Source organism: Nomascus leucogenys, chromosome 8 (assembly GCF_006542625.1).
Source record: "Nomascus leucogenys isolate Asia chromosome 8, Asia_NLE_v1, whole genome shotgun sequence".
Lineage (NCBI taxonomy): Eukaryota > Metazoa > Chordata > Mammalia > Primates > Hylobatidae > Nomascus > Nomascus leucogenys.
In genome coordinates this window covers 16,580,346-16,606,147 of record NC_044388.1, presented here as the reverse complement: position 1 = coordinate 16,606,147, position 25,802 = coordinate 16,580,346, and the positions used below count along the sequence as shown (strand labels likewise).

The following is a 25,802-nucleotide window of genomic DNA, read 5'->3' as shown; positions in this document are numbered from 1 at the left end:
GTGAGAATGACATAAATTTTGGAAGGCCAGTGGCAGAATGTAGTGGACTGAATGTCTGTGTCCCTGCCACCATTCATATGCTGAAACCTCAACCCTCAAGTGATGGTATTAGGAGTTGGGGCCTTTGGAAGGTGGTCAGGTCATGAGAGTGTAGCCCTCATAAATGGGATTGGTACTCTTATAAAAGAGACCACCAGAGAGCTCCCTCACCCCTTATGCCACATGAGGACCCAGAGACAGGATGGACATTTATGAAGCAGGAAAGGGGCTCTCAACAAACACCGAACCTGCTGGTACCTAATTTTGGACTTCCTAGACTCCAGAACTACGAGAATTCAATGTTTGTTATTCAAGTTATCCAGTCTATGGCAGTTTGTTATAGTGATCCCAATACACTAAGACACCAAACTCAACTTCCAACATCAGCAATCTTTAAGCAGAGTGTTATATATGATTGAAAAGTGACTACTTCTGTTATGAATCTGCCCCATGATCTGTGATTAGGAAAGACAGAGGAGCCTACATTGGATGCTAACCAGGCCATTACACATATCTGTTATTTATGGCACTTTTTGCCACTGTATCAGATGCACAGACATTACTCCATCAGAACACTGGGGCTATCCGAAGGGAATATTAAACAGAATAAGGACAAGTCTCTTTAAAGGAATGTAAAGAGTTGTTTACAAGATTTTATCGGTAAATTACCCTGAGGGAGAGCCAACGACAGAAAACACCCAGGCCAACTACTTGATCACAGGACAGCAAGTGCTCACCTCTGAAAATACAGTAACTCTTCCTGAAGTAAATCCATTTATTCCTCATTCCAAGGAAATATTAGGATGAATAAAACAATACCATTAAATAAAACTAAACAATACCTTAATGTTAAATTTTAAATTTGTATTTCTTAAAGTCTGAAATAATCTTTGCACCTCTAGATTTTTCCTGTCTTCAATATTTATTTCTCTTAATGTGAACTTAATACTTAAATAATTGTTCCAAGATTATTGTATATAAAATCTGCAACTATAAAGGAAACAAATATTAGGAATCTATGCATTACTCTAAAATTAATAATGAATAAAGTTTTCTATACTTTAAAAAATAATAAGCATTCCATGCTCATGGATAGGAAGAATCAATATCGTGAAAATGGCCATACTGCCCAAGGTAATTTACAGATTCAAAAACTACTTAAAGTTCACATGGAACCAAAAAAGAGCCCGCATTGCCAAGACAATCCTAAGCAAAAAGAACAAAGCTGGAGGCATCACGCTGCCTGACTTCAAACTATACTACAAGGCTACAGTAACCAAAACAGCATGGTACTGGTACCAAAACAGAGATATAGACCAATGGAACAGAACAGAGCCCTCAGAAATAATACCACACATCTACGACCATCTGATCTTTGACAAACCTGACAAAAACAAGAAATGGGGAAAGGATTCCCTATTTAATAAATGGTGCTGGGAAAACTGGCTAGCCCTATGTAGAAAGCTGAAACTGGATCCCTTCCTTACACCTTATACAAACATTAATTCAAGATGGATTAAAGACTTAAATGTCAGACCTAAAACCATAAAAACCCTTGAAGAAAACCTAGGCAATACCATTCAGGACATAGGCATGGGCAAGGACTTCATGTCTAAAACACCAAACGCAATGGCAACAAAAGCCAAAATTGACCAATGGGATCTAATTAAACTAAAGAGCTTCTGCACAGCAAAAGAAGCTACCATCAGAGTGAACAGGCAACCTACAGAATGGGAGAAAAATTTTGCAATCTACTCATCTGACAAAGGGTTAATATCCAGAATCTATAAACAACTCAATCAAATTTACAAGAAAAAAACAACCCCACCAAAAAGTGGGTGAAGGATATGAACAGACACTTCTTAAAAGAAGAGATTTATGCAGCCAATGGACACATGAAAAAATGCTCATCATCACTGGCCATCAGAGAAATGCAAATCAAAACCACAATGAGATACCATCTCACTCCAGTTAGAATGGCGATCATTAAAAAGTCAGGAAACAACAGGTGCTGGAGAGGATGTGGAGAAATAGGAACACTTTTACACGGTTGGTGGGACTGTAAACTAGTTCAACCATTGTAGAAGACAGTGTGGCGATTCCTCAAGGATCTAGAACTGGAAATACCATTTGACCCAGTCATCCCATTACTGGGTATATACCCAAAGGATTATAAATCATGCTGCTATAAAGACACATGCACACATGTTTATTGTGGCACTATTCACGATAGCAAAGACTTGGAACCAACCCAAATGTCCATCAATGATAGACTGGATTAAGAAAATGTGGCACATATACGCCATGGAATACTATGCAGCCATAAAAAAGGATGAGTTCATGTCCTTTGTAGGGACATGGACGAAGCTGAAAACCATCATTCTCAGCAAACTATCGCAAGGACAAAAAACCAAACACCGCATGTTCTCACTTGTAGGTGGGAATTGAACAATGAGAACACTTGGACACAGGAAGGGGAACATCGCACACTGGGGCCTGTTGTAGGGTAGGGGGAGGAGGGAGGGATAGCATTAGGAGATATACCTAATGTGAATGACGAGTTAATGGGTGCAGCACACCAACATGGCACATGTATACATATGTAACAAATCTGCACGTTGTGCACATGTACCTTAGAACTTAAAGTATAATAAAAAATAATAATAATAATAATAATAAGCATCCTCCGTAACTCTAGCTTTCTCTTTGGTACCACAGTAGTTCAGCAGACTACTCTTCATGGGTATATAATAAATGTCAGACTCTCCCGCTCAGGTCTGCTCAGGATACAAGAAGCACTGGGCTCCCTCCACAGCACTGGGCAAACAGGGAGTTAAAAGAGTCATACGTAGCAATGTGCTGCAGATGCCATCTCTGGATAACTTCAGATTTCCTTTTATTTTCTAGGTAATCATTGATAGTCACAAAATAAATAATGTAAAGGCTCAAGCAACACATTTTGATGTGTCCTACCCCCTAAAAACTATTCAAATACCTTTAAAAGGATCTCTTCATTGCCATAAACCACGCTGATAATATTTGGCATGGAAGTTATTTCCTTGACTTATTTTTCTTAAGAAAATGCTTCTTAAACACAATGTAATACTATAAAGACAAGAAAACCAGTAAGAAAGAAATTCCTAACTGTGTACTCCTGATTACATTTAGTAATCTCCTAACAGAAGGTAGTTCTTAAGAGCAGAATTACATTACCTACTATAATTAGCTAAGTAATTCAAAGAAGATGTAAATCAAGAACTCTATTTTCAAATAAAGGAAAAGAAAGTCACATAAAAAAATTTATGGTGGTATCCACATCTGATGAAAACACAATAAAAACAATATCCAGAAATTCTTAAGAATGCCTACAATTATGTCATATCTTGGAATAATATTAGACATTTATAACTAGTCAAATCTTGAGGTGCATAGTTCTTAAGCTCAACAGTTAAAAGTTGATGTTAACATAAGAATCTGGACATACTGAAATACTGAATCCTTTCAGTAAAAATTCTGAAAACACAACCTAGAGATGCAATGTATTATTTTCATGATGGAAAACATCAATGTATTTCTAAATAAATAAGGTAGAATTTTTAATTATGAAGAAATGCAAAAATGTTAAGGATGTCTTAAAGGACCAAGAAAATGTTCCCTCCAAGGCAGCAGTATCATTTGTTGGGTGCTACATTTACATCTAAAAATATGTATTTCACATGTGTATAGACTCTGGTGGAAGTGTCCAAAAACAGAATATTAAATGTAACTTTTAAGCCCCCAACTTCACCCATAAAGAAAAAATGGTAACAGAACATAATGACTGTGTGTATGCATTTCCAACCCAAATGTTAAAAAGCTATCTTCAACATGTGTGCTTTAAAATATTTTAAGAATTAAAAAAAATTCAATTCCAAAAAACTAAAAGGCAGGACTTTTACACGAACAGTCACATCATAGTCATGGAAAACAGAAGGGTGTTCCTAGTCCTTTCAATTCCAATTATCTAAAGCAAAGGCGATACATACATACATATGTGTGTGTGGGATTGTATATACACACATACATACATATGGAAACAAATTTATAATAATCTACAAAAGAAAAATGTGAGCATTTTCTAGGAGTTAACCACGTTAAATGCAAATCAAAGGATATTGTTAACATCACATGCTAAGTATAGCTCAGAAAATTTGGGTCACACAGCTATTTCAAGTAAGTTTATGCCAAAACACACTGAAAGTAATTATGATGTTAAAGTAATTCTCCTGTTGAGGTGCCTCTTGTGGAGACAGCTAGCTGAGGCTAGGGAATCACTAAGCTACGTGTCATGCCCTGTGCTGCCCAGACTCATGAACAATTCAGTCAGGGTGGCTAAAAGCTACTCCAGAAAACCAAAAGGCAAGATGTTTGCTTATGCCTTCTTTGTGCAGGCATACAGAGAACCTAAGAAGAAAAACCCAGAGATCCCTGTCAATTTTGCAAAATTGTCCAAAAGTACACTGAGAAATGGAAGACAATGTCTGGGAAAGAGAAGTCTAAATCTGATGAAATGGCAAAAGTAGATAAAATATGCTATGATTCAGAAATGAAGGATTATGGACCATCTAAGGGAGGCAAAACAAAAAAATAAAAACCAAAAAGGACCTCAATGTCCCCAAAAGGTCACTGTCCAGATTCTTCCTGTTCTGTTCAGAATTCTGCCCCAAGAATTCAGATCCTGGCATCTCCATCGGAGATGTGGCAAAAAAGCTAGGTGAGAGGTGGAGTAATTTAAGTGACACCGAAAAGCAGCTTTGCATCACAAAGGCAACAAAGCTGAAAGAGAAGTATGAGAAGGATGTTGCTAACTGCAAGTCTAAAGGAAAATTTGATGGCGCAAAAGTTCCCACTGAAGTTGTCTGGACAAAGGTGGAAGAGAAAGGCAAAGATGACGAGGAGGAAGAGGCAGAGGAGGAGAATGAATAAAAAACTTTATCTGTAATAACAAACTAAATAAATAACTAAAGTAATTCTCTTGTGAAGCTGCTCACCATTAAGTTAATGGTGATATTTTAAAATAAAGCTGCCACATGAACAAGCAACTAAGTATTTGGTATAACTGCATTCTGATGATGGCGGATTCTTACATAAAATGTATGAACTCCTGCAAAATGTCATAACCATAAAAATAACTATTTCTGATATAATTTGAAATGTTCTGCCTAACCAAACCATGTATCCTCAACATGAACTTTGCCAGCTGATACCCAGCTGAAGAGACTCAACGCTCTTGGAGCATCTTGCTTGGAGATTTATTATTAGCTATAGCCTCATTTGTTGAAAGTATATTATCTAACTTAATTTTCACTCTGTAGGTCCTACAAAATATTTGATCATAAATATTATAAAAAAATAATTCCTATCATCGCTTAACTATACAATGGTATACCTACACAGAAATAAATACATTAAATTAAGTAATACAGGCTGGGTGCAGTGGCTCCCACCTGTAATCCCAGTGCTTTGAGAGGTCAAGGCAGGAGGATCGCTTGAGCTTAGGGGTACAAGATCAGCCTGGGCAACATAGCAAGCCTCCATCTCTACAAAAAATAAAAGAATTAGCCACGTGTGGTGGCACACACTGGTAGTCCTAGCTACTCAGGAGGCTGAGGCAGGAGGACCACTTGAGCCCAGGAGTACAAGGCTACACTGAGCTATGATTGTACCACTGCACTCCCACCTGGGCAATAGAGTGAGGCCCTGTGTCTAAGGAAAAAAAAAAAGTAATACATATTTTGGGGGCCTCCAGTGTGCAAGAAAATAGCACTATTTGCCATCTTGCATACCCCTTTGAAATACAAGCTACCAATGCTCCTTTTTCTAAGAGAAACCTCTTCAAATTACACGAAATACTTATAGATTATCATCTAAGAATTATCTTCCATTTTCTGCCCATCGAACTAGTTTTGCTTCACCACAACTGCCATCTCATTTCAGCAAAGGCAACTATACTATATTTCAATAAATAAAATAAAAATTTTAAATCAACCACTGGAAATAAAAAAAATTAACATCCCAAAGAGACGAGTGAATCCATCTTTTAAATCAACTATGGAATAAAATTTTCAAAGTAAACACTAAGAAAAGTTTATTTCACTTTTCTACATTTAAAAATGTTTAGATGTGAGCTTTTACTAAAGGAGTAAATTTGAGAATCACACTGCTCTAATTCAACTGGTATTATGTTTTAAAATTACGTTCTACAACCAAAGCCAAACCAATTCCTCCTGCCCCCTTTCCCATTCCATGAAAATAGCTTTGCTTAATGTAGAGCTGGTAAACAGTTCTAGCTAAAATTCAGAATGTCTGAATAAAGATTTGGCAACTCTAAAACCAAAAACCTTATCAAAGAGTAGAACTAGTCCTTACTGTCATTCAGTACAGGAGCTGTGCATTGGTCTAAAATCAAACTCTGCTTTCCCTTCGTATGTCATTTGAATTAAATAAAAATCAAAACCAAAAATGTAACCTTCTCTCCCTAAAAAAAAAAGTCCAGGTTCTCATTAGGTAGCCATTAAAAGAATATAACCTGCTTTGCATATTTGTACTGCTTTACTTGGCATGTTTAACTTCTAGACATTAATGCTAGAGAGAGATTTTTTCTTTATCATCAAAGCTCTGGAAAAACAGACCAGGACTAGTAGCCCACTGCTCTATAAGCTGAACCCTGGGATTCAGTATCCAAGAGTCTGGCTTTATTTCCCTCATCCTGCCACCCATCACCCACCATGCCCCATGCCTCTCTGGCTAGGAGAGGCTGTGGGCAACATGAAACAGGTTGTCATTCAGTGTTAGCTTCTGAGACTGCTCTGTGAAGCAGATCACATCCCTTCTCATAATCATTCATATTTACTTTGTTCACCTCACAAGTGTCAGATAAATTGTTTCTTTGAGAATAGTTTATCTTGAGTTAAAACAAAGTATTTTGAAGATACGTACAATGAAAGACCTTGATTTTAACAAAATTAGCTAGGCATGGTGGTGTGTGCCTATAGTCCCAGCTACTCAGGAGGCTGAGGCAGGAGAATCACTTGAACCCAGGAGGTGGAGGGTGCACTGAGCTGCAATTGAGCCACTGCACTCCAGTCTGGTGACAGAGCGAGACTCTGTCTCAAAAAAAAAAAAAAAAAAAAGTTTAAAAATTATATAAGTAAATTGCTCATTCACATTAAGTGAACACATTTTATCAAAATACTTGGTATGTAAAAGGAGCAATATATCCATATTAATCCCTTCTCACACTGCTATGAATAAATACCCAAGACTGAGGAGAGAGGTTGAATTGACTTATTTCTGCATTGATGGAGAGGCCTCAGGAAACTTACAACTATGATGGAAGGAAAAGGAGAAGCAGGCACCTTCCTCACAGGGTGGCAGGATGGAGTGAGTGCGAGCAGGGGAAATGCCAGACGCTGATAAATCCATCAGATCTCGTGAGACTCACTAGAACAGCACGGGGGAACCTGCCCCCCATGATCCAATTATCTCCACCCTTGGTCCCACCCTTGACATGTGGGGATTATGGGAATTACAATTCAAGATGAGATTTTGGGTGGGGACATAGCCAAACCATATTAATATCAAATAGCACATAGTTTCTAAAAAGGAAAAAAAATTTATTTAGTAGTTAGAGTTAATGAAAGGATTTTTCCCCTTTCTCAAATTATTCTCATGTTAAGGATTTTAGAGTATCAGTTTTTCAGTAAAGAAATCTTAGATCATTTCAATTATTGACTGCAGTGAACTGAATGGTAGCCCCAAAGATATGCCCATGTCCTACTCCCCGAAACTTGTAATTACCTTATATAACAGAACATGTGATTAAGGACCTTGAGAGGAAAAGTTTATTCTGGATTATGTAGGTGGGTTCTAAATTATATGTACCCTTTTAAGAGGGAGGCAGAGAGAGTTTCAAAGACATATGTGGAGAAGGTGCTATGAACTTGGAACGGAGAGATGGAACCACAAGCCAAAGAATGCCAACAGCCACCAGAGCTGAAAGAGGCAAGGACTGCTTCTCCACTAAAGCCTCTGGAGGGAGCCCAGCCCTGACTACACCTTGATTTCAGACATTTGGCCTCAGAAGTGAACCACGAGACTATATTTCTATTGTTTTAAGCCACCAAGGTTGTAGTAATTTGTTACAGCAGCCACAGAAAACTCATATACCGAGGAAATGAGTATATACCAATTAATATAATTACTTAGCGTACAGTAATACATGATTAAAAGATTAATCCTTAAAACATACACACTTTGAAACAAAAGAGTAGCCCTAAATTATAAAATATTGACACACAAAATACAATGATACAGTAAGCGCAATTCTTACAGTTGAAGCTTAGAAGCAAATTATTCTATAGGATTTTACATATAACACAAACAGATTATCACTGAGTGAACATATGTGGGACCCTATAAGCAGAAGTTTTACCTAATCCCTAAATATCCTGCAACAATAATAAAGTCTAAAAGGCAAGAGACAGGAAAATAAATTACGCTTAGTCTTCCAAATAAGACTAAGAAATCAAGTGACAGAAATTTTAAATGGCTGTAAAATATCCACAAGTGAACGTGGCTTCTGAAACTATACATCACAAAGGGCCCAACTATGATCTGGCTAAGTGGCAAAACCACCCAGAAACTTGACAAAAGGAAGAGGATGACGGGGGGAACTACAAATTTTATGGGCCATAACACTTAGAAGAGGTCATCTGAAAACATCTTTATGATCTGGCAATGATTCGGTCTGTCTCATATAAGAAAGAAATAATAATGAAATTACTGTAACTTCTCTGAGTCTCAAAATCCTCACCTTTAAAACTCGGATACCACAGCCTACCTCCTAGTGTTAATAGTGCTTCTGTCAACAGGCGTGGTGGCTCACACCTGTAATCCCAGCACTTTGGGAGGCAGAGGCAGGTGGATCAACTGAGGTCAGGAGTTCAAGACCAGCCTGGCCAACATGGTGAAACCCCATCTCTACTAAAAATACAAAATTAGCTGGGCATGTGCCCATGGTGGCACACGCCTGTAATCCCAGCTACTTGGGAGGCTGAGGCTGGAGAATCGCTTGAACCCGGGAGGCAGAGGTTGCAGTGAGCCGGGATTGCACCACTGCACTCCAGCCTGGGCTACAAGAGTGGAACTCCGTCTTAAGAAAAAAAAAAAAAAAAAAGTGCTTCTGTCAGAGCAGTACTGTGAGGATGAAATGAGATTACACACAGTGCTGGCCTATGGTCTGGGTTACAGCTCCTCTCCATAAACTGGTTGACTGGCAGCTAATTACACTTGCTTTCTGGATAAAAATTTCCAGGAACAGCTAGCAGATTTTTTAAAAACCCAAAAGACAAACATAGTAAAACATTTAAAAACAGAAAGCTGTTTCTCTATTCTTTTGCTATCTGGGGGTCCCGGCACTTACCACATCACTAGCGCTAGAGAACTCGTTATTAACCAGACTTTCAAGAGCCATCCAACGAACTGGCCTGTTTTCATTGTCCCCCAGACAGTGATAGTCCATGGGGAACAAGTCTCTGGAGAGGGCATTGTCTGTGATCTTAACTTGAAGTGTGTCATCAATGCTGAAAAGTAAAGACATGAACATCAAATGCAATCAGAATATCAAAAAGTAGGGATCACCATCACCCTTAAATACAACCCAAGTCCCACTGTGACTCGCAGAGAACCCCAAATCCAGGAAGCACTCTACATCAAGTGACAGCATCAAGCTCATGGCACCTACACACAGTTCCTGGCAGCCAGGTCTTTGTGGATGACTTCCCTTCTGGCCAGGTAGCTCATTCCACAGGCAATCTGAATAGCCATGTGTACCAGGTCTTGTTGAGAAATTGCCTATGGTAACAAAAAATAACATGGTTTGCAAATAGCACACAAATATGATGGCACTTTGTTTCTTATTTTATTCCACAATCCTACTCCATCCAAAAATACTGCTTTAAACCTACACACAGAATTTTTAAAAGCTATTTCTTGACCAAGACTATGTTCCCATATATCCCTATACTTATATCAACTATAGTCCTTATTATTCTGTAATCTACCATTTACTCTCTGTCTCCTTTCATCTGTTAGATGTATCTCCCCAATATCCAGCACACAGAGCAGCTGCTCAATACATCTGTTCAGTGAATGCTGAGTTAGTTCTCAAGGTAATACTTCAAATGTTTATAATTCAGTAATCTTTTTTTCCCCAAAACAGTAGTTTGTATTAGGAGATTCTCTCCTTGGGATTATTTTCAAATTAACACAAGTCTAAGCCTGGTGCAGTGGCTCATGCCTATAATCCCAGCACTTCGGGAGGCTGAGGTGGGAGGATCACTTGAGCCCAGGAGTTCGAGACCAACCTGGACAACATACTGAAGTCCTGTCTCTACACAAAATGATTTTTTTTTAAATTAGCCAGGTATGGTGGCATGTTCCTGTGGTCCCAACTACTCAGGAGGCTGAGGTGGGAGGATTGCTTAAGCATGGGAGGTTGAGGCTGCAGTGAGCTGTGACCACACCACTGCCCTCTACCCTTGGTGACTGAGATCCTGTCTAACGAAACAAAAAACAAAAATACCCTGCGGCTGGGCGCAGTGGCTCACACCTGTAATCCCAGCACTTTGGGAGGCCAAGGCAGGCGGATCACAAGGTCAGGAGATCGAGACCATCCTGGCTAACACGGTGAAACCCCATCTACTAAAAATACAAAAAATTAGCCAGGTGTGGTGGCAGGTGCCTGTAGTCTCAGCTACTCGGGAGGCTGAGGCAGGAGAATGGCGTGAACCTGGGAGGCAGAGCTGGCAGTGAGCTGAGATCATGCCACTGCACTCTAGCCTGGGCGACAGAGCGAGACTCCATTTCAAAAAAAAAAAAAAACACACACACAAACCCAAAGTATGAGCTCCTAGCTTCTTCCGTTGATGTGCTCCTCTAGGTGTATGACAATACTTGGGGCTGAGGAATAAAATCCTTCCCCAGGTAATGCAGATGAGCCACAGCCTCTAACCACTTGTTGAGAATCCCAGCTTTAGTCTTGTCAATTTACAAAGCATATCATACATATTAAGCCAAATACTCAATGCAGCCTTTGAACCCACTTTCTCCTGGCAACTATAATAAGTATACTATTATAAATCCTAAAGCAACTTAATGGGACAACAAGATACAGCTGACAGCAAAAAAAACCCACTAGGCTTTACTACCACTACCATTATAATATGCTTGGTATCTGACCTTTGCTTTACAGTCATAAACACAAGCAAGGAAGAGAAACACTCTTAGATGACTGCCATCTTACAGCCAAGCATATTAACAATACATACAATTATCTCCCACAATCTAGACCTCCAGTCATCACCAGCCTTTGGTATAGTATGAACCAAATGGCTCTAGAAAGTCTGTTTCCATTCCTAAGAGGAAGATCTAGGACAAGTACCCTCAGTTATCAGGAAAACACCTAAGATGGTATTACAAAGGGTTTGAGCTGATTATGAGTAAGTACACAATGAAAATGTAAAGAAAACTTCAGCATCAGCACAGTGTAAGCCTCAAGGCAGGAACATAAGCCAACATTTTCCTTTAAACCAACAGGTTATAAATATCTTGTGGTTCATTTTGAGGTTCTTTTTTGCAGGCCTCTAAACAGTTTATATTTAAGAATGTTAATATCTACTTTCAAAGACATTATCAGAAACTAGTGGTAAATAATTGGTATTTGGGCAAATTTTTCTCACCTGTGGATTATTGGCCTCTACTAACTTGCACTGCCGTAAAAACAATTTAAGATTCCCCCAATTCATGTAAGGCAATATCACCATGGGCTTTTCTCCTTCTTCTATACACACATGGGTAATAGGAAGAAGATTTCTATAAAATAATAAAAAATTGGGAGAAAGACAAAGGAATCCAAAATGTTAGGGGCTTACTTCTAATAAAAATAATCTAAAACAAAACAAAATCCCCAAAATACTTAAAAACATGATTACCATTAAAAATGTAAAATTATAAGTGTTCTGTATTTTAAACCAGCCTTAAGCGTTCCCCATATATGTGCATATATCCCCATATATGCACATTCTTGGTAGGGAAAAGTCATAAACTCAAAGTTGCTTCCTGTGAGGTGGATTGTCTGAAGGCACACTCTAACCACACTATATCTTTGCTCTAAAGGGCAATTAATCAGAGACATCTAAAAACTGACTTGCCCATGAGTGTATTATGATAATAATATCCCACTTACTCCATTATCACACATGAAAAAAGAAAGGCCCAAACCAGACTGTGGTCAAGAATATGATCATCAAAAAAGGTCTCTAAAAGGCTGTAATGCCACAAAAGCCAAAAAGTCCTTAGCTGGTCACACTGGATTTAGAATCAGATTTTTGAATCCTAGATTTACCAATTACTATCAGAGTGACCATGTGTCTCTTGGCTTTGGTTTCCATTCTTATAACATTGGGACCCGACCAACCATAAAAGGTTGCTGTGATGTGCAAAATAAAACCAACCATGTAGTGGATAATCCTGTTCCTATTTTAATTTCTATGGCATACGTACATACATTTCATCCTATTGTCTAATAACACCTCCTCCACTGACATCTGGAAATAACTGCTAATTTTTCCCAAGGTTATGTAACTTTTTACATAATTATATCATCTTCCCCACTAAGCTAAAAATTGCTAGAAGACAAAAACTAAGGTAAACTCAATTTTTACACCCAACACTTTGTATTCTATGCTATATAGAACAAACATTTAATAACAAATAACAGTAACGAATAGCCTTAAAACATTCCTACTCCTTAACTTAGCAAATTCTGCTTCTAAGGATGTTTAATAAGGAAATACATCAAACATCAAAAAGCTAGTCAATGAACAAGGATAGTTAGTGTGATATTAGTAAAAAGTAGCAAACAGCTTGAATGTTCAAAAGTAATGAAAGAATAACAGGACAATAAGTCACAATTGGTCACAATATGAGAATATGAGTAAAAGCTTATCTTACAAGAAAGTAAGATACAAAATTCACATTTGCAAGATAATTATAAAAATGCAGAAAAATAATAATAAAGGTCTGCATGGAAATATGCAAAGAGTTAAGAGTTGTCTTTAAGTTGTGAGACTATAGATAATTTCAGCTTTGTTTTCTGTATTTCCTAAAAATTGTCTTAATTAAGCATGTATCACTTTTTAAACCCCAGTTATAAAACTGTGGCACAATCACCAGTGCACAAGTGGCAAAGCTGTGCGCTCCCCTCATATTTGCAGGAGTTACTAACATGGAAAGCACTGACCCTGAGGAGGTGGGAAAATGAGGACTTAGAGATCAGCAAACCTGTAAGAAGCAACCTCTCTATAACCGCTCGAGTGGCAGTGATTAGGAGTTCCACTTTATATGCAAGGAAATCCACGCTGGGAGAGAAAGTTTAGGTAACCTGCCAAGGACAAAGAGCAAGTACACGGAGAAAAATATCAAATCTTCATCTGATTCAATACCCTTTGCATTCCCCTGGACCACTAGACTTTCTCTCCAGAGAAGCAAGGGAGACCACATGGGAGATTACAGAGCCTCCTTTCCACCAACTCCCATGAATACTAAAATGACTACAGGTTTACACTCAGGATTAAGTTGGGCATACCATTAAACACTGTTGCCCAATCTACTTAACACATCAAAGATTACTTCTGTTTCTTTCTTTGTGACTGAAATTCATTTAGCAGAGTTAAAGACATTTTATCCATTAGGTTTGCTGGGTGAAGTCAAATCTTTTATTCCACTACCACAGGATTAAAAATCCACTGGTAGAACTAACAAACTTCATGAAAATGTTTCAAAGTACAAATAGCTGTTTTTCATTAAGCACTTTCATTAAGCACTTTCAACACTGCCAAAAAGGACAATATTCCAACTGTTTCTTTCCCTTCTGCTACTGAGATTATCAACTTTTAGCGTTTCCTTCACCCTTGGTTGCCCAGAAGCTAGGAGGTGTTTTATGTTCAGTCACAGTAAACATATTTGTTCTCCTTACTTGCTGGCTCATTTGTTCTTTTCTACCACCACCCATTTTGTAATGAAAAGGAGGATAAAGGGGAAGGTCTGGATCTCTAAGAAGAGTGAATGAAAGCAGGAGATGCTATAGAAAAGAAAGACGGTAGAGGAAGGTAGGTTCTGTGGGGCTTGACACAAGAACTGCCTCTAATTCTCAGTCTTGTTGAGGGTGCTTGCGGTGGGAGAGCTGTGAGCCATTTGTCATAAGAAGTGTTCACCATCAGGCATCCTTGGGCCAATGAAGGGGCCAAACTACAAGCACAAGAATACTTTGATATGAAGCACTTCTAATGAAATTAAAATAGGTTAATATCTTTTATGTATACAGCTATTTTAACTTTTAATAAAATTATTTTCATAAATTCCAGTGGAAAAATGTGTGAAAAGAAAGGATTTTAAAATGCTTTAAAACACTTCAATACGTGTACAATCCGTATGTTAAAACATGAAGCAAACATGCTGTGTTACATACCACAACCAGCTAAAAAGGTAAAATCTAAAAACACGTGTCTTTTCTTGCTGAATAAATTCTATATTCTATTGCTTGATAAATTCTATAATACGATCTCTGAAGATCATTTCGTTTTCATTCTTTCTGCCTAACACAGTTCCAAGTGCAAAATGGGTACTGAATGAATTAGAATAAAAGAATGAGCAAACAAATACATAAGTATAGCTATGAACAGTCTATACATATCAGGGATCAAAACGAAATGTGTGATAGGCCCTGGTCACCTTAAAAATGAAATGAACTGCTACAGTGAATGTAAAGAATAATATACTTTCTACATACTGACAATGTGTTTTATTCATTGTAACTAGGATTCCTGCTATCACCTCATAGAAGGAAGAACAATTAAGCATAACCAAGCTATAACCTACCTTTACAAGACTTTCCTCAAGGACTGAATGCCCAGTATCAAATAACCCCAATTTAGTATGTCATGTCATTCCTTTCCCTAAGGACCACCTGAGACTGCTAATTCATCCTGGTGGGATGCTGCAAAACCTTACAATCTAAAACTGTATGAGACACAACACTGCAAATGCTTGCTCTGAGCATTTTTCAGCCAAGGCATCTTTAAGGCTGCAGTGAATATAAAACCGTTTCTTGGGAAAATCCTGGCTTTGTCTACATTTATCCCTGCTACTCACTTCTGTGCTGAAGTGATGCAAACCTTTCACTGGGGTAAGAACATTGCCTAGGTATCTAAGTAATAGGTTAACATTATATACTAGGATTAAACACCTTTGGCCCTTCTCCCTAGAGTCAGTATAATAGACCATTAAGCACTTTCAACACTGCCAAAAAGGACAATATTCCAACTGTTTCTTTCCCTTCTGCTACTGAGATTATCAACTTTTAGCGTTTCCTTCACCCTTGGTTGCCCAGAAGCTAGGAGGTGTTTTATGTTCAGTCACAGTAAACATATTTGTTCTCCTTACTTGCTGGCTCATTTGTTTTCTTTTCTACCACCATAATGCCAAAAAACTCAGTTTCTTTTTCATTACCATTTTATTTATCTTACTGTGGCTGCCTTCTTTTTAGGTCCTCAAATTCTTCTGCATATGAACCAAAATATAACTAAACTTTTAAATTTAAAAGCTCTGGGTAGTCACCTTATTTTTCAGCAGAACTCAAGGAACTGTCTAAAGTATACAGAAACTATATTTTTTCAGAAGCCCATAAACATCTTCCAACAGAGATGACCACAGTTCTGTTTTTAAACATATGTGATCAAATTTTCAGTAGACATACAAATTATGTTGACTCTACATAGTGCTTTAAAAAAATTTTGCTCTAATGTTGCTACTGTACACATTACGATGTTATATTTAAGCTGCTTCTGACTCAAAACGTAAAAGTTTTTGTTACAGTTCTGTGAACAGGACCAATATCAAGCTTTTAAAAAAGGTCTTCATGGCCGGGCACAGTGGCTCACGCCTGTAATCCCAGCACTTTGGGAGGCCAAGGCGGGAGGATCACGAGGTCAGGAGATCGAGACCATCGTGGCTAACACGGTGAAACCCCGTCTCTACAAAAAATAGAAAAAATTAGGTAGGCGTTGTGGGGGGTGCCTGTATTCCCAGCTACTCAGGAGGCTGAGGCAGGAGAATGGCATGAACCAGGGAGGCAGAGCTTGCAGTGAGCCAAGATCACGCCACTGCACTCTAGCCTGGGTGACAGAGCAAGACTCTGTCTCAAAAAAAAAAAAAAAAAAAAAAAAAAAAGTCTTCATATAGAACTATGAGTAGTTTTTAAAAATCATGCTATGGCATGATTGTATACCAGAAATTAGTTAAATAAAATGTGGTACATCCATTCAGTGGACTACTTACTATGTAGCCTTTTTAAATGGCTACATGGATTTACAGTTGCCAACATCGAAAGTCACATACATTGTTTTGTTAAATTAAGAAGCATGTTAACTTTGTCAAAGACAACAGTGGTATTACGATTATAAAGAAAAATATCTTCTTTTCATTGAAAATACATGCTGGGCATGCACTAAAAGTACTGAGATGTCTAATTTATTATAAAATATTTATATACACAAATATATAGATACCTGTATCTGGAGATATGTCTCTAGATACAGATGGATAAATACATAAACATACACAACACAGAAAATATGGCAAAATGTTAACTATCACTGCATCTAGAAGGAAGATTTATGCATGTTTATTATACTTGACTTTGAGGTCCTATACGTTCAAAAATCTCATAACAAATATTTTTTAACATATGTAAACCATCATCCTATTTTTTAAAGGGAAATGTGCACATAAATATGTATAAATTATTTCTGGAAAGATTAGCTAGATTAGCTATGATTATCCAGATGTGGGCTTACATACTATTCTTTGTTTTCTTTTATACTTTATTGTGTTTGTAAGTTTTGTACAATGAGAATGCATTTCACTTTTACATTCAGAAAAAAAAATTAAGCTATTCCACAAAGCTTTCAATTCAGAAGTCATCACAATGTTCTGCACATAAAAATGCAGCATCAAGTGTTGCCATGCTCAACACTGAAATGCTGGTGGTTTCTCCTCTCACCTGTGATGAAGACCTCGCAGCTTACAACTTTCAGTGAGCATCATTGTCACCTGAATTTCAGAAGCTTGATCTATATATAAAGAAAAGAAATTGTCTTTAATAATAATACTACATATATGGCATTAACATTTTCTGCTATTAATAAATACTTTGAACTATCAGGTACGTAGGTTTTCATTATAAGTTACAGGTAAATCTAAATAGATCTAGATTAAAATTCTACTGCAGTCTCATTAATAGGTCAATTTTCCCAGAAATTTTTATATTAAAATCAATTAAGTTTCCATAAACAAAGCAGAAAATGCAATAACAGACTGGAAAAAGATATGCAACACATAAGGCATATACACTGCTAACTTCCTTTTTTCCTATTTAAATAGCTCATATAAATCAATAAGAAAAAGAGGCAGAGGATATAAACACACAGTTTACTGAGAAAATAAAAAACAAATGACACACAAGATTACAAACGACTCATGGCCTCAGTCCTAAGTAAAGAAATGCAAATTAAACCAGTAGATGCCATTTCCCCTGTCAAATTGAGACACAAAGAAATTCCACTACCTACTATTGAGAGTTTGGGCAAGAGTGTGAGAAAACAGGTTCATCAATAGTAGCTTGAATAGATGGAGAAAGCAACATGTAACAAAATTTTGAAATGCAGATATACCTTGCATCATCAATCCCACTGCTAAGAGTCTCTGTTACAGATATAGTCACAAAAGCTCATCTATGTACAATGTAACAAGTGCACTGTTCAATGGCAAAAAACTCAACCACCAAAGTACCCACTAACAAAGAACTAATTAAATTGACACAATGGGATACTATGTGGCTACTTTTGAAAAACGAGATATGTACTGACAGAGGAAGATCTCTAAGTATATTAAATTTCAAAAACAAGGTACAACTTGTGTTTACATATCCTAATATTTCTTACATATTAAGGAATTTTTTACATATGATGGCTACTTTTCAAGATAGGAGAATTTAGGTTTTGTACCTTTCTGTTCTGTTTATACTTCCTAACCTAACAAACATTACAGGTATAAAATGACTATGAAAGTTATGATTGGAGATTATGGCCTATTCTGTTGCTTTCTTCTTTCTACTTCTCTGTGGTTAAAAAAAACAAAAGGAACTAATAATACAGTAGTAAAAATATAGTTAACTTTCATATGATAACCAAAATTAGAATTATGCCACTTTAGTTTTAGTTTCTAAACTCATGGTTTTTGGTCCAAAGTAGCAAAACAGAACAAATAAACTTTTAGGTCAATGTTTTTGAAACAAAAACATGATAATGCAATTTATCAATATCTTTAAGTCTACATCTCCAAAGGAATTTTTAAGCCTTCAAATATTTGCACAAATCCACAAGGATTCCTCATCTCACAGGGACCACGACCTTAACAGTATAGAGGAATTTCTCCACTGCTTGAAAAGAATATTTATATTATAAAATTGAAAATGCAGCCAGGTACAGCAGTTCACACCTGTAATACCACCACTTTGGGAGGCTGAAGCAGGGGGATCACTTAAAGCCAGGAGCTCAAGACCAGCCTGAGCAATACAACAAGACCCCATCTCTATTTTAAAAAGTTTTTTTAATTAGTTGGACCTGATGGTGCACACTGGGAGTCCCAGCCACTGCAGGGGTTGAGGCTGGAGGTCTGCTGGAGCGAAGGAGGTCAAGGATGCAGTGAGCCATGATTGTACCACTGCACTCCAGCCTGGGCAACAGAGCAAGACCCTGTCTCCCAAAATAATAATAATAAATAAGAAGTGAGTTTGAATTTTAAAAAATAGTTTTTAAATGTTAAAACAAACTTAATAGTATATTCTTAAAAACCCTTTCAAAGAAACCCATAACGAATTTTTACATCAGTATTAAAAATAGCAATAATAATTTGTAAAGCTCAGGCTGGCAACATGGTGAAACCCCATCTCTACAAAAAAAAAAAAAAAAAAAAAAAAAATTAGCAGGGTGTGGTGTTGCACACCTGTAGTCCCAGCTACTCGAGTGGCTGAGGTAGGAGGATTGCTTGAGCCCAGGAGGTTGAGGCTGCAGTGAGCTATGATTGTGCCACTGCAGTCCAGCCTGGGCAACAGAGTGAGACCCTGTCTATAAATAAATAAATTAATTAAATAATAATTTATAAAGCTTCGGACCAATGCAATAAGAGGAAGAGAGAAATGTAAAAGACTGGCAAAGCCAAGATTCATATTCTAGACCCACCTAGGAAAATGCTGAACCAACAATAAAACCCACCCTACTGAATTCAGATACTATGATTGTCACATTTGGTCTTTAAATGTGGAACTGTCAAAGCTGAGAAATGTCAAATTTCAATTACTTCCACATCTACCCATTGGAATCTCATTCCTGCTTCACTTCCTCTTGCTTCACTTCCATTACTTGCTACTAAGTGTCCCCTTTCCAAGCAACTTCTCTTAGTTAAGACTTTTGTAGGAATGTAAAATGGGTAGACAAAAAGCAAAGGATCTGAAACATTTGGAACTTCTTTGGAAAAGGCGCTTCATACCAATGTGTGCCGGAATAAACTCTAAGTGTCTACAAACTACTTAGAATGTGGGATTTCTTAGTAAATGGCAGAATGTGCCTTTATTACTCTTTCTACAACCTAAATAATTTCTAATGAAATTATGGCCAGGACTATTAGGCTAGTAGGATCTTTTCAAGACTGAAAACTAGTAATAGTTGGAGGTCCCCGCCCAGTTAAAAAGACTTCTACCATTCCCTCAACTGGTAAGGAGATCTAAGTACAACAAATGGTAATTTCAGAATGTGTCATTTTGTACTTACTTTTTTCAAGTTTTTAATTTTGATAAGCATGTTCTATTAAAGCAAAGGACACTTGAATGATGATCTAAGAAAACTCAAAGATAAAATAACTTTATTCATTTAGTAAGAAAAACTCATTTTCTTGGATTCCTTTTGCAGTCTCATCCTAGTCTTTTAATTTTACATAATGAAAGGTCTATCTTCAAGATGTACACATTTGAAAACGGTACTATTAAATATATTCTAAAAGTTACAAGGATGCACAAAATGATTTTTAAAAACAAACGCTTATTTACAAAACTATAAAAATTTAGTAGCTAAGAAAATAAGAACTTAATACCAATAAATCCAAACTGATTCATTTATTTTATGGAATTCAATTTCACAATATTTACTGTGTAAGATTTGGGTTGCTAATTTCAATCTCTGGAAATTTATACTGGAGTATCTATGAAGTCTCTGTATAAAATTATGAATATTTTTAAAAGCCAAACTCCAATTTTCTGCTTATGCCTAAAGCCAAAGGTCAGTGCCTTCTAAAACACTTTTGTATTTTATGCTACACTTCTAATTGTGCAACATGTAACAAAGCATACAGATTTGTGAAAGACCTTGGTCAGCTCTATGTGGCTACAACTAAAACCATAAAAACAGCATTCCAAAATAATCAATCTCAGAGACAGTCATGTGGCGCTCTCTCTCTAACAAATTTGAGGCAAGTATCCTGGTCAATGCACTTCCCCTCTGTCCCCCATAAGGACTCACTGTGCTTTCTCTTATTTCCACACAGCTCACAGAGAACATTATAATTACAGAGGTAAAGCACAGAAACAACATACAACATAGTCTGCCGTGACTACAAGTCAAGTACCAGTGACTACAAGTCAAGCATATACGGAAAGAGAAGTCTTATCCTGTGAAACAGTCCAAGTATACTCATTGTGTTTTCTTATCACTATTATTTCCTTTTATCTCTCCTTCCAACCCTAAATCAACCCAATTTTGTATAAAAACCTCCTTCCTTAATTCAGAACAAGTCAATAATAGCCCAGTTCCACACAGTCTATAGAATACTTACAAACCCTGGAAGAAATACTTGAATTAAGGAGTTTCCTTTAAAAAAAAAATGAGAAAAGAGTAACAAAACGCTGTTGTTTAATAACCTTATGGTTCAAATTTTACATTTACAAAAAGTAGTATGTAAACTCTCCTAGTTAGAAAACCTACTGGGACCTAACTTACACTTGGTCTTAGCCAAAAGGACAAGAAAGGATGGACCTAACATAAATATTACCCTTTAAAAGTGTTTTTGGTGCTGGGAAGGGGTGAATGAATAAAATAAATATTGAATGATACAGTAAGTTAAACCACTTGTTTAGAAAATATTAAAGAGGTGTGTATGTATGGATGTATTTGTAGCAGCCTTAAACAAACAATTTTGTTCAATTAAAAGCAATTTCAAAGATTTTTTGTTAGATTGGTACAACCCAACTTTTTACAACCAATAAACATAAAGCCTTCGTACTTTCCAAGTATTCCTTCAAGTAAATTTAGAAACAGTTCTTATAAATTAACTTCATAAACTGTGTAAAATTTTTTCACTTTCTACCCATAAAACTGAATTTAATCTTTCCTTCAGTTTCTAAAGGGAAAGTGCTAAATTTGTTTTTAGATATTATTACCATGTCTTCTCAATTTACATCAGACCTGATAGACATTAAGCACCCTATAAATTATCACATTTTTCTTTCTCTCTAGATAAGCAAATAGGACTTACCTCAGAATTATTAGTATCATTTTTAAAAATTAAAATTCTGTCACCTAGGCTGGAGTACAGTGGCATGATCAGGGGTCACTGCAGCCTTGAATTCCTGGGCTCAAGCAATCCTCCTGCCTCATCCTCCTGAGTAGCTGGGACAACAGGCATATGCTACCACACCCAGCTAATTTTTTTTAATTTTTTGTAGAGACAGGGGTCTTGCTATATTGCCCAAGCTGATCTTGAACTTATGGGCTCAAGCAATCGTCCTGCCTTAGCCTCTCAAAGCATTGGGATTACAATTGTGAGCCACTGCACCCAGCTCTTAATTCAGAACTATTTAAGCTTTTACAAGTATCTGTTGTAAGTAATTAAAATTCTAGTATTTTTTAAAGTCTTGCTAATCTACCAGTAATAGGAAATAAGCCATATGCCTGCATAAATAACACTGCAGCATCTTGATAGGGAATCCATTTAATTAAATAACTTATATACATCAATAAATTAAAAATTAGGCATCACATTTCAAACGCTGGCCCAAAAGAAGAATATGTGAAAACATTTATTTATTTCGTTCATGACAATATAAACCAGTGCTATCTTTTAGAGGACAATCTAACAATATCTTTTTTTTTTTTTTTTTTTTTTTTTTGAGACAGTCTCTGTCTCCCAGGCTGGAGTGCAGTGACATGATCTCGGCTCACTGCATCCTCCGCCTCCTGGGTTTGAGTAATTCTCACGCCTCAGCCTTCTGAGTAGCTAGGATTACAGGCGTGAGCCACCACGCCCGGCTAATTTTTGTATTTTTAGCAGAGACGAGGGTTTCATCATGCTAGCCAAGCTGGTCTCGAACTCCTGACCTCAGGTGATCTGCCCACCTCAGCTTCCCAAAGTGCTGAGATTACAGGCGTGAGCCACTGCACCTGGGCTCTATTAAAATTTTAAATGTACACACCCTTAGGCCAGCAATTCCAACTATGGCTATATCTGCAAAAGCATACCAACATTAAATATAGTAACAATGAAATCAAGTGGATGCAGTTTGACTTGCAATTAACTGAGTAATATCTAATAAATGTCTCGTGTCTTAATTTAACAGACTTGTTTTTCTATACTTAATGAGAACCCAAATTTCCAAAACAATTAGGCTCATATAAGACAATTTTTGATTTTCAGCTAAATTAACATGGACTATGTAAAAAGTCTGGCACACACTGGGAAACTGAATTTTGCTGGCATGAGCCACCTGAGACAGAAGAGCATCATGGAAATACTACGGAAAAAAGATCCTACCTTTAACTGTTTTGACAAATGCTTGTTTTTCTTTATTTGGATCTTTTTCATCTATTAAAATCCCATGGAAAATACGCCCAAAAGTACCTAAAAGGAAAAGTAATAATTAATGAGATCATGTAACCTTCATAAAATTATAGTACAAAATTTTCTGGCATAATATAACATAAAACAAAAATAACAAGGGCATATGTGATCAACAACATTACTGTAGCCCTAGAGTAAAAAGACCCAAATCTTTGGTTTTAACGACTGTTGAAAGTTTTTTGTAACTATTACACATCTTAACTTGCTTTCAGAAACACCATATCTAAACTAAGTATATGAAAATTTTCCTGAATTATACTAAATAAACTAATGATATAGCCAGGAGCACTGGAGCTCAGTAATGAGGTATCCACAATGGCATTTATGAGTTTCTAGGCTTAGCCTCAGAGAAATGACAAAAAGACAAAAATGAACTTTCCTCTCTACTGCAGAGCCTTAAAAAGTAGCCAAGGAGTACAAGTTTTGGATCCAGACAGTCCTGGGTTCCATTCCTTCTACCACTCACTCCTCAGAAGGTCTCAGACAAGCCAATTAGACTCTCGGTTCACTGGTAAAATGTGTTCCTAAAAACTCTTAGAGTGAGAAGAGGCTGGGTGCGGTGGCTCACGCCTGTAGTCCCAGCACTTTGGGAGGCCGAGGCGGGCAGATCACGAAGTCAGGAGATCGAGACCATCCTGGCTAACACAGTGAAACCCCGTCTCTACTAAAAATACAAAAAAATTAGCCAGGCATGGTGGCGGGTGCCTGTAGTCCCAGCTATTCAGGAGGCTGAGGCAGGAGAACGGCGTGAAACCAGGAGGTGGAGCTTGCAGTGAGCCGAGATTGTGCCACTGCACTCCAGCCTGGGCAACAGACTCTGCCAAAACAAAACAAAACAAAACAAAAAAACTCTTATAGTAATAGGAGAAGTTAGTTATGACCTTTGGGGGTGCTAGGGAAGGAACTAAGAAAATCCATCTAGATTTTATTACCAATTTTGTAATTGCCCATAAAAAGCTCCCAAACAAGGTGATCACTGAAAATGAATCTCATTTTACTCCTGCTCACTAGAAAATTGTTTACTTTCCTTCCTTTACAATTTAAAAGATAAGCCTGCAAATAGTTTCACTTTGCTGCAGATACCATGCATACAAATAGGCTTGCTCTAATGCCTTTCACTCTATGAGGTGGAGTTGTTGGTATCCATGTATCAGGTTTCACTGTGGCCTAGAGACAGAGTAACTTGTATGCTCAAGGCAGAAAAGACTTTGGATAATCTTCATTTAAGACATTTTGCTTGAAGCTGAGTAAATATCTTCAAACACTCTCATCAATACACAGAGCTACACACCCTGACCTGTCTTCCTCACAAAGGTTTTCCCTTCTCTCTCCACCCAAGTTCACCTTGCTTGACTGAGATTCTTAACTCTCTTGCACTGCAGCACTGCAAAACCTCCTGTCTCCTCTTCCCAGTACCTAGTCCCATTTTTAAATATTACTCCCAAACATAGATTTACATATACTTAAAAACAATGGAAGCAAGGAACATACACAAAAATATATATGTACATATTACTTTACCACAATGTTACAGCAATTCACGTTCCTACCAGTAATGTAAAAACGCGTGTGTTCCTCCATACCCGTCAACCTAGAAATTATCTTTTTACTTTTTCACAATCTAACGTGAAAAAAAAAAATCGCATGTAACTATTGTTTTCTTTGCATTTATCAGAGTTCCAGTGAACCTGACCACCTTTTTAAATGTTAATCGGCCACCATATTTTCTTTTCTGAAATCAAAAGAATTTTAAAATAAACTACTATGGGCCTGAAAAGACCAATAAAGAAAAACTCTACCTGGTTCAGAATTCCTTCTTCTCAAATCATACCACTGCAACAGATTGCCTATTATATCCCATTCAGAGACCAAAAGAAACTGCAAATATAACATTATTAATTTATCTCTCTTTTTTTTATTCTTTAGGAAATGCTACCTGGTCTACTTACTCTTTTCCGACTGCAAAAAGATCTGCAAAATAGTTATGCTTAGAAAACAGTCAACTATAACAAGTGGCAATGATGCATTTTAAGACATACCAGAAAATCTGCTTCCCTTAATTACCATTTGCTTCTGGGGACAGTTTAAGTACCTGACTTAGTTGTGATTGACCTAAATGTGTCCCAACCAGCAAAGGAATACATAAGGAGGACTCATAAGTATCCAAAGCATTCCAAACTGAATTACGGTGGAGGTAAAAAAGTAATTCTCTAACAACATGAAGAGCTCAGTGCAGTATTTTATTATTAATTTCTGTCCTCTTCTTTCAGCATCTCCCTAATCAATACCCTCCAATTCAAAAAGGAAAGCAAGGCCCAGTGAGAGGGGAAGGGAAGCATACTAATACCTGGCAAACACTATTATGTATTAGTTCATTTACTGTACCTAATTTCATCTCAACTTTATAACTAGTCTAAGAGATGACAACGCAGTCCAAATTTATAGAAGAGGGAACTGGAGACTGAAGACATTATGTGATTTCTCCAAAGTCACACAGAGAATAAAATGTGGGATTGGAACTTAGGACCAAAACCAAAGCCCGTGTCCATTCCTTCCACTACAACCCCCAAGTTATCCGTCCAGAGAGAAAGTAACTTAGAATATCTCAGAGAGACCTGCCAGGTAGTGGTCATTTTAAATAAAAACTAAACAGAGAA

General features: G+C 37.1%; 1 protein-coding gene across 2 annotated transcripts in view; it reads right to left on the bottom strand.

The window, feature by feature from the left end:
• Positions 1-25,802, bottom strand: part of RYK (receptor like tyrosine kinase) — a 92,739-nt gene that overhangs the window by 9,072 nt on the left and 57,865 nt on the right. For both annotated transcript variants that reach the window (XM_030816806.1, XM_030816805.1), the window contains exons 9-13: positions 23,059-23,145; positions 17,201-17,270; positions 11,820-11,952; positions 9,824-9,933; positions 9,503-9,662 (exon numbers count right to left, since the gene is read on the bottom strand). In XM_030816806.1, the coding sequence (XP_030672666.1) occupies positions 9,503-9,662; positions 9,824-9,933; positions 11,820-11,952; positions 17,201-17,270; positions 23,059-23,145 (560 nt within the window). The remainder of the gene's footprint in view (positions 1-9,502; positions 9,663-9,823; positions 9,934-11,819; positions 11,953-17,200; positions 17,271-23,058; positions 23,146-25,802) is intronic.